This window comes from Macaca thibetana, chromosome 9 (genome assembly GCF_024542745.1).
Source record: "Macaca thibetana thibetana isolate TM-01 chromosome 9, ASM2454274v1, whole genome shotgun sequence".
NCBI classification, from domain to species: Eukaryota; Metazoa; Chordata; class Mammalia; order Primates; family Cercopithecidae; genus Macaca; species Macaca thibetana.
This window is the reverse complement of record NC_065586.1, coordinates 88,448,391-88,466,086: the sequence shown is the minus strand read 5'-3', so window position 1 is coordinate 88,466,086 and position 17,696 is coordinate 88,448,391. Positions and strand designations below refer to the sequence as shown.

Below are 17,696 nucleotides of genomic sequence, written 5' to 3'. Positions count from 1 at the left end.
CAACTTATCTTTGTTCTCCTTTCAACATTCTTCCAATATTGGTTCCTTCCCTATAAATCTCAAGCCAATCACCAACGACCCCTCCTTATAACACAAACTCTAGGTACGTGACTCATACCCTGACCCACCCCAATTTGATTTTCTCCAAGTCCTAATTCTTCTTAAAAGAAAATGGGGCTAGGAAAGAGACTATGGCTTTCTTACCTAGAGTATGCATTCATCAGAGTAGCTGCAGTTGTCCTTTTTGCTGCCCCCTTTTCTAAAATTTGATAGACTTCATCCTTGTTGTGTACTGTAATTTCTTCCAAACCTTTAATTATCACTCCTCTCTGACCAAAATACCAAAAGAACATCCATTAGATTGGTTAAAAAACACACACACACACATTCTCTCTCTCTCTCTCTCTCTGACTTCTGAAAGCCTCACACGTTAAAATTCAGAGACATTTCATTCTCAAAGACTGAATTACCTTGTTACGGGGATCATCAAACATCTGTAGTCTCTCAGAAACATCAGATGATGGATTAAGAAGATCAAAAAGCTCTTCATTATAGATCTCCAACAGAGACACTTTGACTGAAAATTCAGTACCATTATCAGTAAGTTTCTCAAAAATTTGATGAAGGGTACGTGGAATTATACCAGCCAAGGGATCCTGAAATTATAATAAGGACTAATATAAAGGAAGAATGCCATTTACTGTGGCAGTTAAAATACATGGGCCTCCTTTATAATATATTTAAACATAAGTATGGCAAAGCAAGTTAAAATAAAAAAAAAGAAACAACTAAGTTAATGTTAGAGAAGCCATTTACAACAATCTGTTCAATAGTAGTCTTCACACCCTCCATAAACCTGTCACACTTCTTAGCCATCTTCATGCCTGAGCATTACATAGAAACCAATGGAACCTATCTACTTAAAAAGCCAAGTTCAGGCCGGGCGCGGTGGCTCAAGCCTGTAATCCCAGCACTTTGGGAGGCCAAGACGGGCGGATCACGAGGTCAGGAGATCGAGACCATCCTGGCTAACACAGTGAAACCCCGTCTCTACTAAAAAAAAAAATACAAAAAACTAGCCGGGCGAGGTGGCGGGCGCCTGTAGTCCCAGCTACTCTGGAGGCTGAGGCAGGAGAATGGCGGGAATCCGGGAGGCGGAGCTTGCAGTGAGCGGAGATCCGGCCACTGCACTCCAGCCTGGGCGACAGAGCGAGACTCCGTCTCAAAAAAAAAAAAAAAAAAAAAAAAAGCCAAGTTCAGCCAGGCGTGATGGCTCACGCCTGTAATCCCAGCACTTTGGGAGGCCAAGGCAGGTGGATCACGAGGTCAGGAGATCAAGACCATCCTGGCCAATATGGTGAAACCCCATCTGTAATAAAAATACAAAAATTTGCCGGGCTTGGTGGCGTGCACCTGTAGTCCCAGCTACTCAGGAGGCTGAGGCAGGAGAATCACTTGAACCCGGGAGGTGGAGGTTGCAGTGAGCCGAGATTGAGTCACTGTACTCCAGCCTGACCAACAGAGCGAGACTCCATCTCAAAAAAAAAAAAAAAGCCAAGTTCAATAATTCTGCCCAATGAAACTATGCTTTAAGCCTATTCCATATCCCCTATGGTTACAATTCATAACTTTATTATCCATATATATAAAGTAAGTTAATGACTCAATTATGTAACCACTAGAAAAAAGGTTCTACCCAACTTTCAATAATTTGGAAAATTGGCTGGGCAAGGTAGTATGTGCCTCTAATTCCAGCTACTCAGGAGGCTGAGTTGGGAGGACTCCTGAAGCCCAAGAGTTCAAGACTGGCCTGGGGAACACAGTGGGACCCCATCAATTTAAAATTTAAAAAAATAAAATAATTTTTTTTTTTTTTTTTTTGAAAATTAACTAGCTTTTTGGTTGTTTTTTGAGACAGAGTCTCATTCTGTTGCCCAGGCTGGAGTGCAGTGGTGCCACCTCAGCTCACTGCAGCGTCTACCTCCTGGGTTCCAGTGAATCTCCCGCCTTAGCCCCTCGGGTAGCTGGGATTACAAGCATGCACCACCACACACAGTTAGTTTTTGTATTTTTAGTAGAGACGAGGTTTCACCGTGTTGGCCAGGCTGGTCTCGAACTGCTGACCTCAGGTGATCCACCCGCCTTGGCCTCCCAAAGTGTTTGGATTACAGGCATAAGCCACCACACCCAGCCAATTAACTAGTTATTAAACTCATTTAAATTTAAACACATTACTAAATTTAAAACTAAACTTTTTATAAAAAGTTGTAACACTTCAGCTCTAGTTCAACTTGTCTTGTTCTTCTTTCAACTTTCTTCCAGTATTGGTTCTCTCCCATAGTTATTAAACTCACTTAAATTCATGGAAATCTTTGTAAAATGTAGTATATGCTTTCCGCAATATTAAACAATACATTCATCTTAATTTATTGAACACTTAAGATCATCATGAATAAAGTACTATACTTCCCCTGGCCGTGCTAACTTTGAGACCCATTCCTACAGTACAAAGCCCTGCCTGCTTTCGAGCCTCACTCATATTCCAACTTTTCTACAATATTCTGCTCCAACAATTCTGTCGTAAATAGACCCCTCTTTTATGACATAACTGTGCCATACATATTGGTCCTTCCTCTTCCATTGAGGCTGTTTCTTAAACAGGAGTCATACCATGCACTTTAATTTTACTGTAGTAGTGGTTTATCCTAAGTTCATTTTGACATAGGTATTTTGATCTTCTCTATTTCAAGACAGAGACCCTCAAACAAGTTTTATACAGTTAAATTTCAGCCACATTAGAGATAAAAGTATATTATAAACAATAAATACCTCTTCCCAGGTATACTCTTCATTAGGTGACCTTTCACCTTCCATTGTAAAAGTTTTTCCAGTGCCAGTTTGGCCATACCTGTAAAGATTAACAAGTGTTAAATCAAAAGGAAACACACCCATATGACTCTTAGTGATAGACTAAAAAACAAAAAACAGGCCAGGCGCAGTGGCTCACGCCTATAATCCCAACACTTTGGGAGGCTGAGGTAGGCAGATCACCTGAGGTCTGGAGTTCGAGATCAGCCTGGCCAGCAAGGTGAAACCACGTCTCTACTAAAAATACAAAAATTAGCCAGGCGTGGTGGCAGGCGCCTGTAATCCCAGCTACTTGGGAGGCTGAGACAGGAGAACTGCTTGAACCCAGGAGGCGGAGGTTGCAGTGAGCCAAGATTGCGCCATTGCACTCCAGCCAGGGCAACAAGAGTGAAACTCCGTCTCAAAAAGCAAACAACAAACAAACAAAACACGCGCATTTAAGCTTTTTCATAAATCTGAAAAAACACTGTTTTACTTACGCAAAGATAGTGCAATTATAGCCCATAATAACTTCATCCAGAATTGGACAAACAACACTTCGGTAAACATCAATCTGTTTAGTAGATGCTCCAAACACCTATCAAAAAAAAGAATTAAAAAAATAAAACTCAAAATTACTCATTTTAATAATTTTGTTTTTCGTATGTTAATTAATTCATAATTCAGCCCACTAGAAGCCATCTGACAATTCAAAGAGACAACCGAAATTCCTAAGTATACACCCTTTTCCAGGTAAAATATGTATATTAAAATTATTTTACATTTATTGATTAGTGGATAATCAATAAATTGCACCATATGTTACCATGTCAAAAGTATATGTCTTCCTTGAGCTCTTGTCAGCCAATCCTCCAGTTCGTACACTAACTTCTTTTCGTATAGGATCACATTCTACTATTGAATGGGCGCTAGCTTTCCGCTCTGCCAAATTAAATGGTCTATAAAAGAAATACACAAAGTCATTCAAGAGCTCTTAGTTCTCAGGTTATCAACGACATTTTCCCTAACTACATTTGTCAAGAAAAACGCGAAGTTCTGACCACATTGTTGGTGATGGGGATTAAATCAGGACTAAATGATACTGCTAAAGCAGACAGTAAAATTATAAGTGTCTCAAGTTTCACAAATATAATTTTTTAAATGTTCAAAGATATGTAAGACATTACAATTCTGGCAGCTTCTTATGAGTAGATACTAACAGAATTGTTTTGTTTTGACAGTAGAGATTGGGGTCTCACTGTGTTGCACAGGCTGGTCTCAAACTTCTGGGCTCAAGTGATCATCCCACCTCAGCTTCCCAAGGTGCTAGTATTACAGATGTGAGACACTGTGCCAAGCCACTAACTGGTTTTAACTTGTAAAAATGCCAAACTTATTTTTCAGAATTCCATTTCTCCTATTCTTAAAATCTGATTGGCCGGGCGTGGTGGCTCACGCCTGTAATCCCAGCACTTTGGGAGGCCAAGACGGGCGGATCACGAGGTCAGGAGATCGAGACCATCCTGGCTAACACGGTGAAACCCCGTCTCTACTAAAAAATACAAAAAACTAGCCGGGCGAGGTGGCGGGCACCTGTAGTCCCAGCTACTCGGAAGGCTGAGGCAGGAGAATGGCGTAAACTCCGGAGGCGGAGCTTGCAGTGAGCTGAGATTCGGCCACTGCACTCCAGGCTGGGCAACAGAGCAAGACTCTGTCTCAAAAAAAAAAAAAAAAAAAAAAAAAAAATCTGATCAAGTTGGGTTATGATGTAGCAGAAAAAACATGTCAAGTTTGTGTTCAAAATACTCATCTGCCAGTGGATACCTGGCACAAAATAAAAAGTACATAAAAATAATGACTAATAAGCTGAGTACTTACTATGTGCCAGGTACTTATTGTTTCAAGTGCTTTACATGTGCTCACTCAGTATGTCCACACAACACTGTGAGGTTGGCAATATTATTAGCCCCATTTTTCAAATGAGTGAATAGACACAGAAGGTCTACACTGCCCAAGCCGACTGGATCAAGAGTCCTCATTCTACGGAAATGCCTGAGTAGGTATTTAGTTGAAATGGTTATTTCCTCAGGAAGTCCTTTCCATCCTACGTGCCTCCCCCACCTGCTCCAACCAAGACCACATTAAATGTTTGCTATATATTCCTACAGCACCCTTTATACACCCTTTCTAAACATCACCTCTCTTATCATCTTTTTTTTAATGTGTTACCCACTAGACCTCAGATCACTACGGAAAGAAATCCTGTCTAGTTTACTGTTTCCCCAGCAACAACTACCATGCTTAGCACACAGTAGGTTCTCAAATATTTGTTAAACCACATTACCTAATAAATGTCATCCTAAGAGGAATTATGGGAAAACTAAAAATAATCACAGTCCACAGAGTAGCATTAATAAGATAATTATATACTTAACACATGTCTGGGCCAAAGGGAGAGACATAATCTTGACCTGAGTTCATTTTTCCCATTGAGTATCATGTATTTTGGAGAAAGTGCCAAACAGGAAATTATTTTCCCCTTATCACTAGATAAACCAAGTTGCTATTTATTTAAGGATACCTTAACTTCCCCTGGCACAGCCCACTCTACTTCCGAGTGATCAGAAGACCAAATTTGTGATCCTAGGAAACTTAACTCCCAGGTAATATTTGGTAATGCTTTCATTTGCCAACTATACTAAAACCTACACAATGCATATAACCTACATGAATGTACAGTATTATTAAAACTTCAACAAAACTAAGGCAGAACCAACTTATACTGAGGTAGGCCAAGAGCATCAAGTGGAGTGATTTGCTCTCACGTGACTAAAGCTTTTCCAATTAGTCTATTATTTTTGGCATCCCCTAAACTAGTATCTTGCCTGGATGTATAAAATTAAGCTACCAAATGAATACCATTCACATTGTCAGGACTGAGTAATAGGAAATTCATACAGATCACACATTCCTAAAAGTTATCAAAATTCTCAGAGAAGCTTTAGGGACCATCTGTACTCTAAGAAAGAGTAATGCCAAGCCATTACTTTCCTACCCAGACTTCTCTAACTTATTAGAAATTGCAAAGTTTCTGCCGATCACACTAACAAATCCATCAATTTGCTGGTTTCACTATAGTTATATAAAAATTCAAACAATCAAAATGGTGAGGGAATGGAGATGGAGGATTAAAAAAACCTAAGTCCTATCCTGTGGAGAAGTGCTAAATTAACTCATTCCACAAATATTCATCAAGTACTTACTATGTGATAGGTAATTTTCTAGACACTGGAGATATAACAATGAACAATACAAAGTTAAAGGAAAGAAAAAAACACCAAAATCCTGTGCTCAGGGAGATTTTAACTTAGTTGAAGGAAGGAAGAGATAATTATCAAATAAATAAATATATTAGATGCTGATAAATTAGAAATGAAAATAAAGCAGGCCAGGTACAGTGGCTCATGACGGTAATCTCAGGACTTTGGGAGGCTGAGGTGGGCGAATCACTTGAGGTCAGGAGTTTGAGACCAGCCTGGCCAACATGGTGAAAACCCATCTCTATTAAAAATACAAAAATTAGGCTGGGCACAGTGGCTCACACCTGTAATCCTAGCACTTTGGGAGGCCAAGGTGGGCAGATCACTTGAGGTCAGAAGTTCGAAACCAGCCTGGCCAATACGGTGAAACCTCATATCTACTAAAAATACAAAAATTAGCCAGAAATCACTTGAACCTGGGAGATGGAGGTTGCAGTGAACCGAGACTGTGCACTACACTCCAGCCTAGGCGACAGAGTGAGACTCCATCTCAAAAAAAAAAAAAAAAAATTAGCCAGGCATGGTGGCTGCCGCCTACTGTCCCAGCTACTTGGGAAGCTGAAGCAGAGGCTGCAGTGAGCCAAGAATGCACCACTGCACTCCAGGCCTGGGCAACAGAGCAAGACTCTGTCTGAAAAGGAAAGGAAAGGAGAGGAAAGGAGAGGGAAGGGAGGGGGGAGGGGAGGGGAGGGGAGGGGAGGGGAGGGAGGGGAAAGGGGAGGGAAGGGAAGGAAAGGGAAGGGAAGGGAAGGGAAGGGAAGGGAAGGGAAGGGAAGGGAAGGGAAGGGACGGGAAGGGAAGGGAAGGGACGGGACGGGACGGGACGGGAAGGGACGGGAAGGGAAAGGAAAGGAAAAGAAAAGAAAGCAGTTTAAGGGGGATAGGAAGTGTTGAGGGGGGAAGATAGTTGGTTGCTATTCTAGGGTAGCTAGGGAATGCTTCTATACAGAAGATGACATTTAAGCACAACCTAAAAAGCAAGGGAGCCAGGCCCTGTAGGTATTTTGGTGGAAAAGTTTTTCAGGCAGAGAGAACAGAAATTGCAAAAATTCTGAAGTAAAAGCAGGTAGATGTATTTTTTAAATGTGTGTGTGAAATTAGCCAGGCGTGGTGGCATGCGCCTGTAATCCCAGCTACTTGGGAGGCTGAGACAGGAGAATCGCTTGAACCAGAGGTTGCAGTGAGCCAAGATCGCGCCATTGCACTCCAGCATGGGCAACAAGAGTGAAACTCCGTCTCAAAACAAACAAACAAAAAACCACACACACACATACACACACACAAATGTGTGTGTTTAAGTAACCAGGGTTCAAAGAAGATATCACAAGGAAAATTAGAAAATACTTAGAGATTAATGAAAATGAAAACACAACATACCAAACAAAACTTATGGGACACAACAAAAGCAGTGCTAAGGGGAAAATTTATAGCTATGAATGCTTACATTAAAAAGCAAGAAAGATCTCACATCAACACCCTAACTTTACAACTTAAGGAACTGGAAACAGAAGAACTAACTAAATACAAAGGCAGCAGAAGGAAAGAAATAATAAAGATTAGAGCAGAGATAAAAAAGAGAAGAGAAAAACCAATGAAATGAAAAAGTTGGTTCTTCAAGAGGATAAAATTGACAAGCTTTTAGCTAAATGGACTAAGAAAATAAGAGAGAAGACACATGGAGCTATAACCGGTAAACAGATAGACTCACTCACCAAAAACCTCCTGACAAAGAAAAGCCCTAGATCTCGGTTTCATAGGTGAATTCTACAAAACATTTCAAGATCTAATACCAGTTCTTCTCAATCTTTTCCTAGAAAAAATCTGGTAAAGGAGAAAACACTTCCCAACTCATTTTGTGAGGCCAGCATTATTCTGATACCAAAGTCAGACAAAGGCAACTATAAGAAAACTACAGATCACTATCCCTTATGAACACTGATTAAAAAATCCTCAACAAAATACCAACACATTGAACTGAGCAGCACAAGGATTATACACCATGACCAAGTGGGATTTATTCCTGGAATACAGGGATGGTTCAACATGTAAAAATTGATCAATGTAATATACCACATTAATAGAATGAAGGAAACCACAGGATCATGGCAATCGATGCAGGAAAAACATTAGACAAAATTCAAAACCCATTAGTCATAAAAACACTCAACAGGCCAGGCGCGGTGGCTCACGCCTGTAATCCCAGCACTTTGGGAGGCCGAGACGGGCGGATCACGAGGTCAGGAGATCGAGACCATCCTGGCTAGCACGGTGAAACCCCATCTCTACTAAAAAATACAAAAAACTAGCCGGGCGAGGTGGCGGGCGCCTGTAGTCCCAGCTACTCGGGAGGCTGAGGCAGGAGAATGGCATAAACCTGGGAGGCGGAGCTTGCAGTGAGCTGAGATCCAGCCACTGCACTCCAGCCTGGGCGACAGAGCGAGACTCCGTCTCAAAAAAAAAAAAAAAAAAAAAAAAAAAAAAACACTCAACAAACTAGGAATAGAGTGAAACTACCTCAACAAAATAAAAGCAACGTATGAAAAACCCACAGCAAACATAATTGATGGTCAAAGACTGAAGAATGTTCCTCTAAAAACAAGAACAAGGCCAGCACAGTGGCTCACACCTGTAATCACAGCACTGTGGGAAGCTGAGAAGATCACTTGAAGTCAGGAGTTCAAGATCAGCATGGGAAACATAGCGAGACCACATCTCTAAAAAAAAAAAAAAAAATTCTTTTTTAAAATTAGCTGGGTGTAGTAGTGTGTCCACAGTCCCAGCTACTCAGGAAATTGAGGCAGGAGGATCTCAAATAAACTAATAAAAGAACAGGAGCAAGACAAGGATGCCCAATGCCCATTTTCACCACTTCCATTCGACATAATACTGGAAGTTCTAGCTAGAGCAATCAGGCAAGAAAGAAAAATAAGGGCCAGGCATGGTGGCTTATGCCTGTAATCCCAGCATTTTGGGAGGCTGAGGCAGGCGGATCACGAGGTCAGGAGATCGAGACCAGCCTGGCTAAACTGAGAAACCTCGTCTCTACTAAAAATACAAAAAAATAATTAGCTGGGTGTGGTGGCACATGCCTGTATCACCAGCTACTCGGGAGGCTGAGGCAGGAGAATCGCTTGAACCCAGGAGGCAGAGGCTGCAGTGAGCAGAGATCGCGCCACTGCACTCCAGTGTGGACAACAGAGTTTGACTCCATCTCAAAAAAAAAGAAAAAAGAAAAAGAAAAGGCATCTCCAAATTGAAAAGGAAAAGGTTGACAGCCGAGAGCACGCCTGTAATCCCAAAACTTTGGGAGGCCAAGGCGGATGGATCACGAGGTCAGGAGTTCAAAACCAGCCTGGCCAAGAAGATGAACTCCCCATCTCTACTAAAAATACAAAAATTAGCTGGGCGTGGTGGCATGTGCATGTAATCCCAGCTACTCGGGAGGCTGAGGCAAAGAACTGCTTGAACCCAGGAGGCAGAGGTTGCAGGGAGCCGGGATGGCACCACTGCACTCCAGCCTGGGCGACAGAACAAGACTCCATCTCAAAAAAAAAAAAAAAAAAAAAAAAAAAAAAAAAAAAAAAAAAAAAAAAGAAAAGAAAAGCAAAAAGTAAAATTATCTGTCTGCAGACTATATGATCTTTTATATAGAAACCTGACCGGGTGTGGTGGCTCAGGCCTATAATCCCAGTACTTCGGGAACCCAAGGGGACTTGAGGTCAGGAGTTTGAGACCAGCCTTGCCAACATGGTGAAACCCCGTCTCTACAAAAACTACAAAAACTTAGCTAGACATGGGTGCATGCCTGCAGTCCCAACTACTTGGGAGGCTGAGGCAGGAGAATCACTTGAACCCAGGAGGCGGAGGTTGCAATGAGCCAAGACCGTGCCACTGCACTCCAGCCTGGGCAGCAGAGCAAGACTCCATCTCGAAAGAAAAAAAAAAAGTAAAGAAAGAAAACCCTAAAATTCAGCGGGGCACAAGGAGCTAGAGCATCAAGAAGAATAGCTAGTGGATGCTGGGCTTAATTAATAGCTAGGTGATGGGTTGATCTGTGCAGCAAACTACCATGGCACAGGTTTACCTATGTAACAAACCTGCACATGCTGCACAAAAAGAAAGAAAAGAAAAAAGAAAACCCTAAAATTACACACACACACAAAAAAACTGTTAGCACTAATAAGTGAATTCAGCAAAGTAGCTGGATACAAAGTCAACATGCAAGATCCAGCAACATTTCTTTCTTTCTTTCTTTCTTTCTTTTTTTTTTTTTTTTGAGACAGAGTCTCACTCTGTTGCCCAGACTGGAGTACAGTGGCAGGATCTTGGCTCACCACAACCTCCACCTTCCAGGTTCAAGCGATTCTCTTGCCTCAGCCTCCCAAGTAGCTGGGACTACAGGCGTGCGCCACCATGTCTGGCTAATTTTTACATTTTTAGTAGAGAAAGGGTTTCACTATGTTGGCCAGGCTGGTCTTCAACTCCTGATCTCATGATCCGCCCACCTTGGCCTCCCAAAGTGCTGGGATTACAGGTGAGAGCCACCACGCCTTGCCTCCAGTTACATTTTTATACACTAAGAATGAACAATCTAAAAAGGAAATTACAAAAGCAGGTCAATTTAAAATAGCATCAAAAAGAATAAAATATTAATAATTAATTTAACCACACAGGTGGAAGACTTATAAAATGAAAACTATAAAATACTGCTGAGACCAGCCAGGCGCAGTGGCTCACAACCCCAGCACTTTGGGAGGCCAAGGCAGGTGGTTCACCTGAGGTCAAGAGTTCGTGACCAGCCTGACCAACATGGTGAAACCTTGTCTCTAGTAAAAATACAAAAATTAGCTGGGCGTGGTGGCGCATACCTGTAATCCCAGCTACTGAGGAGGCTGAGGCAGGAGAATCACTTGAACTAGGAAGGTGGGGGTTGCAATGAGCCGAGATTGCACCACTGCACTCCAGCCTGGGCAACAAGAGCGAAACTCCGTCTCAAAAAAAAAAAAAAAAAAAAAAAAAAAAACTGCTGACAGAAATTAAAGGGCATAAATAAATGGAAACACATCCCTTGTTCATGAACTGAAGACTTAATATTGTTAAGATGCCAATACTACCCAAAGTGATCTACAGGTTCAATGTAATCCGTATTAAAATCCCAATGATGTGTTTTACAAAAATAGAAAAATCCATCCTCAAATTCATATGGAATCCCAAGGGAGTCCAGATAGCCAAAACAATCTTGAAAAAGAACAAAGCTGGAGGACTCACACTTCCTGATTTCAAAACTTACTACAAAGCTGCAATAATCAAAACAATGTGGTACTGACATAAAGACAGACTTATAGACCAATGGAACAGAATAGCACTTACAGATAAGCCCTCTTATATAAGGGCAAATGATTTTTAATAAGGTTGTCAAGACCATTCAATCAGAAAAAGACAATCTTTTCATCAAATGGTGCTGGGAAACTAAATATCCATATGCAAAAGAATGCGGTTGGACCCTTATCTAACACAATATACAAAAATTAACTCAAAATGGATCAAAAATGTATGTAAGACCTAAAGCTATATAAAACTCTTAGAAGAAAACATAAGGCAGAAGCTTCACAACAATGGATTTGGCACTGATTTCTTGGATATAACACCAAAGATACAGGGAACAAAAACAAAAAGACAAACTGGACTTCATAAAAATTGTAAATGTTTGTGTATCAAAAGACAGTATCCCTGTGATCCCAGCTACCTGGAAGGCTGAGGTAGGAGGACTAGTTGAGCCCAGGAGTTCACAACCAGTCTGGGCAATAAAGCAAGATACTGTATTTAAAGGGGGATTAAAAAAAAAAAAAAAAAGCCCGGGCACAGCGGCTGACACCTGTAATCCCAGCACTTTGGGAGGCCAGGGTGGGCAGATCACCTAAGATCAGGAGTTCGAGACCAGCCTGACCAACATGGTAAAACCCCATCTCTACTAAAAATACAAAATTAGCCAGGGGTGGTGGCGCATGCCTGTAATCCCAGCTACTCAGGAGGCTGAGGCAGGAGAATTGTTTGAACCCAGGAGGCGGAGGTTGCAGTGAGCCAAGATCGCACCAATGCGCTCCAGCCTAGGCAACAAGAGCAAAACTCCATCTCAAAAAAACAAAAACAAACAAACAAACAAACCCAAGCGGGGGGGAAAAAAAAAAAAAAGTTTTATCTTCCTTTTCTCCATCACGGTGCAGGATCAAGGTAAAAAAAGAGAACTCTGGCCAGGCAAAGTGGCTCATACTCATAATCCCATCACTTTGGGAGGCCAAAATGGGTGGATCACTTGAGGCCAGGAGTTCAAGACCAGCTTGACCAACAAGGCGAAACCCCATCTCTACTAAAAAAAAAAAAATTAGCCAGGCGTGGTGCACACCTGTAATCTCAGCTACTTGGGAGGCTGAAGAATAAGAATTGCTTGAACCTGGCAGGCAGAGGTTACAGTGAGCCGAGACTGTGCCACTGCACTCCAGCCTGGGTGACACAGCGATTTTCTGTCTCAACATCTGTATGGAGGAGACTGGAGATGACTGACCCCGGCAGCCAAGGTGTTGAAGCAGGTCATAAGCCAGAGCCCTGTGTTCTCCAAAGCCAAATACATTGTCAGATCCTTTGGCATCAGGAGAAATGAAAAGATTGCCACCTACTGCACAAAGGGCCAAAGCAGAAGAAACCCTGGAGAAAGGCCTAAAGATGCAGGAGTGTGAATCAAGAAAGAGCAACTTCTCGGATACGGAAACTGGTTTGGAGATGCAGGAACACATAGATTTGGGTATCAAATGTGACCCATGCATTGGTATCTACAGCCTGGACTTCTACATGGTGCAGGGTAGGCCTGGTTTCAGCACTGCAGACACATAGCACAGAACAGTCTGCACTGGGGCCAAACAGAATCAGCAAAGAGGCCATGCGCTGGTTCCAAAAAGAAAAAGAAAGGAAAAGACCACAGTATCAATGAGTAAAAAGGCAACCCACAGTAATGGGGAAAAATTTTTTGCAGATCATATATCTGAAAATACCCAAAATACATAGAAAACTCCTAAAACTCAACAACAAAAAAGCAAACCAATATAAAAATGGGCAAAGGACTTAGACATTTCTCCAAAGATATACAAAATGGCCAGTAAACACACGAAAAGATGCTCAAAATCATCACAAATCAAAACTACAATGAGATGCCACCTCACACCTAATGGGATGGCTACTCGAAAAAAAAAGAAACAGAAAATAAATGTTGGTGAGGATGTGGATAAATGGGAACCCTTATGCACTGTTGGTGGGAATGTAAATGGTCCAGCCACTGTGGAAAATAGTTTGTTGGTTCCTCAAAAAATTTAAAATAGAATTATCATATGATCCAGCAATTATAATTCTGGGTAAATACCCAAAAGAATTGAAAACCCATATTCATAGCAACTTTATTCATAATAGCCAAAATTAAGAAGTAACTCAAGTGTCCACTGACATATGAAGGACAAGCAAAATGTGATACATACATATAATACTATTCAGCCTTAAAAAAGAAGACGTTTGCTACAACATGGTCCAACCTGGAGGACATTATGCTAAGTGGAATAAGCAAGTCACAAAAGGATAAATACTGTATTATGACTCTATTTTATGAAGTATTTAGAGTAGTCAAAATCATAGACAGTAGAATGGTAGGTGTCAGGGGTTGATGGGAGAGAGAAATGGGGAGTTATTGTTTAATGTGTATAGAGTTTCAGTTGTTCATGATGAAAAGAGTTATGGAGATGGATGGTAGTAATGGTTGCAGAATATTATGTATTTAATATCACCGAACTGTACACTTAAAAGTGGTTAAGATGTTAAATTTTATATTATGTGTATTCGAAAGTGACTTTTTAAATTGGGAAAAAAATAGGGGACAGAATAGCAGGGGCATAAGAAAGATAGCCAGTAGCGCATTATGTAGGGATCTGTAAACTTTAACCTGTGAGTCAAACCTGGCCCTTGCCCTGCCAGATTTAAGAATGATTTTTACAGTTTTAAAGTGTTCTTTAAAAAAAAAAAAAAAAAAGATCAGAAAATAATGTGACAGAAACCACATGTGGAGGGGTGCAGTAGCTCACGCCTATAATCCCAGCACTTTGGGAGGCTGAGGCGGGTGGATTCCCTGAGGTCAGGAGTTTGAGACCAGCCTGGCCAACATGGTGAAACCCCATCTCTACTAAAAATACAAAAATTAGCAAGGCATGGCGGTGTGCACCTGTAATCCCAGCTACCTGAGAGGCTGAAGTGGGAAAACCGCTTGAATCTAGGAGGCGGAGGTTGCAGTGAGCAGAGATTGCGCCACTGCACTAGGGCCTGAGCAAGACAGCAAGGCCTTGTCTCAAAAAAAAAAAATAACAAACCACATGTGACCTGCAAAGTCTAAAGTATTTAAATAAAATAAATATGTATTTCTCTGGGCCCTTTTCAGAAAAGGCTTACCAACCCCTGAGGGCCTTGCAACTCATAAGTTGCCTATTTACGAAAGCTTAATAACAGACTTGCACCAGGAAGGCTATTTGAAAGAAAAAGGCTAATGTGGAAAAAAAAATCTCTTTACACAAAAATTATTGTAAATATTAGACACAAGCAAATAACTATTATATTCATTGGTGATAAAGTAAATCTCCTGTAAGGCAAGGCTTGAAATGTATGCGGATCATAAACATCAAGTTCAAGATAATGGTTAACTGTGGCTGGAGGAAAAGGGATAGAGAGGGGAAAGGGGGGGCTCCAGCAATGATTGTTTTGTTTCTTAATCTGGGTGATGAATATACAAATGTTTATTACATTGTTCTTAATAACTTTTGTAAGTCTGAAGTATTTTGTAACTAATGTTAAAAAAAGAAATCAAATAAAGGCATACGGAAAAGGTAATATTGCCTGGTTTTATTAAACAACCAAAATAAGTTTAAAATTTGCACTTGTTATATGCACAGCATTTTTAAATAAAAATTTTCAGAACAACTACTAACAGAAGCCCCAGAGTACAACAACTGGTAAGTGTCACTGGCTAGATTTAAGATTGCCACCAAATTTCCTCTCTGGCACCTCGCTTAGAAACCTAGTCATCACCTTTGATATCTACAATTGAAGTTACCAGGGCTGAGTAAACAATAGCCTAAGAAAGTTTGTTGAAACAGGTTTTTCCAAAAAAATAGCCTTTTAATTTTAGACTACTTTGGGGTTTACAGAAAAGTTGCAACAGCAACTGTTAACAGCCACAAAAACAGACACACAAAACACAAACTCAGTAAACTGTGGAGAGCCTCTAAAAAGTTGAATACATCAATTCTAACTAAACAGCAGTTTCTAGCTCATTTTAAAATTGGGAAGTTATTTGGAAACGAGTCAGGGGAGGGCCGAACACCCCTCCACATCTTCTTATCTCGAAATATCCATTTAATTTGGTCTATGAACAAACAGGCAGATAAAAGGGAAAACTGTAGCACAATCAGAAATTTACACTAGCTTAGCTTGTCTTGATCTTTTAAAAAACATAAACTCACTTTATAACTTAATTTTTAATGTTTAAAGACAGATGTTGACTTGTTTAGTAGGGATGCAGAAAATACTGCATCTAGAATAAAGAGAACAGTGGTTGATTGCTTTTTAGAGGCGATAATACCAACGTAAGTGCTAAATCATCTGCAAAACAGGTATTCAGTCTTACTTCCAAACGGACAAACTACATGAAGTAGCATATATAAGTGACACCTAAGTCTTTATTGACTATAGTTTAAAAATAACGCACTTTTCAGTATGAACAGTGATCAAACCAAACATACTATTTTCTGCTAAAAATCAGACACACACAGCAACCGGGTGTCATTTTTATTGAACAGAAAGAGGAGAACCAAGAAACTGGGACCCTCAGGAAATGCAAATAAAATCCCTCTCCCTGGACCGCGCACTAGGGGGCCCAGCAGCGAAGCTCCGGCGCTCGGAATCCTGTCAGCCCTCTCCCTACCTGCATCTCACCACCACCTGGATGTTCTTCCCCTTCTCTTCTTTCTTCTTCGCAGACGAATTTGGCTGCGACGCCATGACTGTCCCCGCCAAAAAATCAAGGCCTGGCCGCGGACTTGGGCGCTGTGAGGCGCGGAGGGGCTTGGCGGCCGACGGGGGCCGGAGTCTCCCTGGTCCCTCCCGGGCGCTGGCGTGGCCTGGAGGACCGACGCACGCAGCTCGGCGTCCCCGCTCTCTACCCGGTACTCTGGCCGTGGCGTTTATCCCGCGCCAGCCGGAGCCGCCAAATCACCAATCTCGTCTCCACCCCAAGTCCCAGAAACCAAGCAACGACTCGGCGCCTCAATTTGAAAAAGGGACCGAGTAGCCGGACCAATGACTGCGCTGGCGCGCAAGGCACCATGGGATGCAGTGTCCTCACCGGAGCCCCGCCCTCGGAGCGTGGCCTGCGGGAACTTAAAGAGTTGGGCTGTCCGCCTGCTCCGGAATTTCGTAGTCCAGAGCTGAGACTTTGGAACTAAGCGTGGAACTTTTAGCGTGGCGTGGCTCAACTTACATAACGTCCCTAGCCCAAAATTCCCTCATCTGCAGAGAGGAAATAATAGTAACCATCTCAGAGGGTTAGGATGAGAATTAATGAGCTCGTGGAAATAGATCGGAATATATGGTAAGCACTCGCCATGATTATAATTATTAGAGAATTGTAAGAGAGGGCAATAGAAGCACAGAAGAGAGGTCCAAAGCGAGCCGCCATCCCGGAGGCAGAGACCAGGATAGTCTTTTTTTTTTTTTTTTTTTTTTTTTTTGAGACGGGGTCTCGCTCTTGTCACCCGGGCTGGATCTCGGCTCACTGCGCCTCCCGGTTCGAGCGATTCTCCTGCTTCAGCCCCCGAGTTGCTGGGATTACAGGTATGTTCCACCACGCCCGGCTAATATTTGTATTTTCTTTTTTTTTTTTTTTTTTTTTTTTTTTTGAGACGGAGTCTCGCTCTGTAGCCCAGGCTGGAGTGCAGTGGCGCAATCTCGGCTCACTGCAAGCTCCGCCTCCCGGGTTCACGCCATTCTCCTGCCTCAGCCTCCCGAGTAGCTGGGACTACAGGCGCCCGCCCCTGCGCCCGGCTAATTTTTTCTATTTTTAGTAGAGACGGGGTTTCACCATGGTCTCGATCTCCTGACTGTGATCCGCCCACCTCGGCCTCCCAAAGTGCTGGGATTACAGGCGTGAGCCACCACGCCCGGCCAATATTTGTATTTTCAGTAGAGATGTGGTTTCACCATATTAGCTAGGCTGCTCTCGAACTCCGGACCTCAGATGATCCGCCCGCCTTGGCCTCCCGAAGTGCTAGGATTACAGGTGTGAGCTACCGCGCCCGGCCCAGAATAGTCTTGAAGAATAATTAATGTCGGGGCCCGGTGGCTCACGCCTGTAATCCCAACACTTTAACGGGCCGAGGTAGGAGGATAGCTTGAGGCCAGGAGTTTGAGACCAGCCTGGGCGACATAGGGAGACCCCCCCCCCCC

At 42.2% G+C, this 17,696-nt stretch overlaps 1 protein-coding gene across 1 annotated transcript in view; it reads right to left on the bottom strand.

Moving 5' to 3' along the window:
• KIF11 (kinesin family member 11) overlaps positions 1-16,564 on the bottom strand; it is a 66,729-nt gene extending 50,165 nt beyond the window's left edge. The window contains exons 1-6 of the mRNA XM_050804441.1: positions 16,177-16,564; positions 3,674-3,806; positions 3,348-3,445; positions 2,830-2,908; positions 471-656; positions 205-329 (exon numbers count right to left, since the gene is read on the bottom strand). Of these exons, the coding sequence (XP_050660398.1) occupies positions 205-329; positions 471-656; positions 2,830-2,908; positions 3,348-3,445; positions 3,674-3,806; positions 16,177-16,253 (698 nt within the window). The 5' untranslated portion in view covers positions 16,254-16,564. The remainder of the gene's footprint in view (positions 1-204; positions 330-470; positions 657-2,829; positions 2,909-3,347; positions 3,446-3,673; positions 3,807-16,176) is intronic.
• Between the last annotated feature and the right edge of the window lie 1,132 nt (positions 16,565-17,696).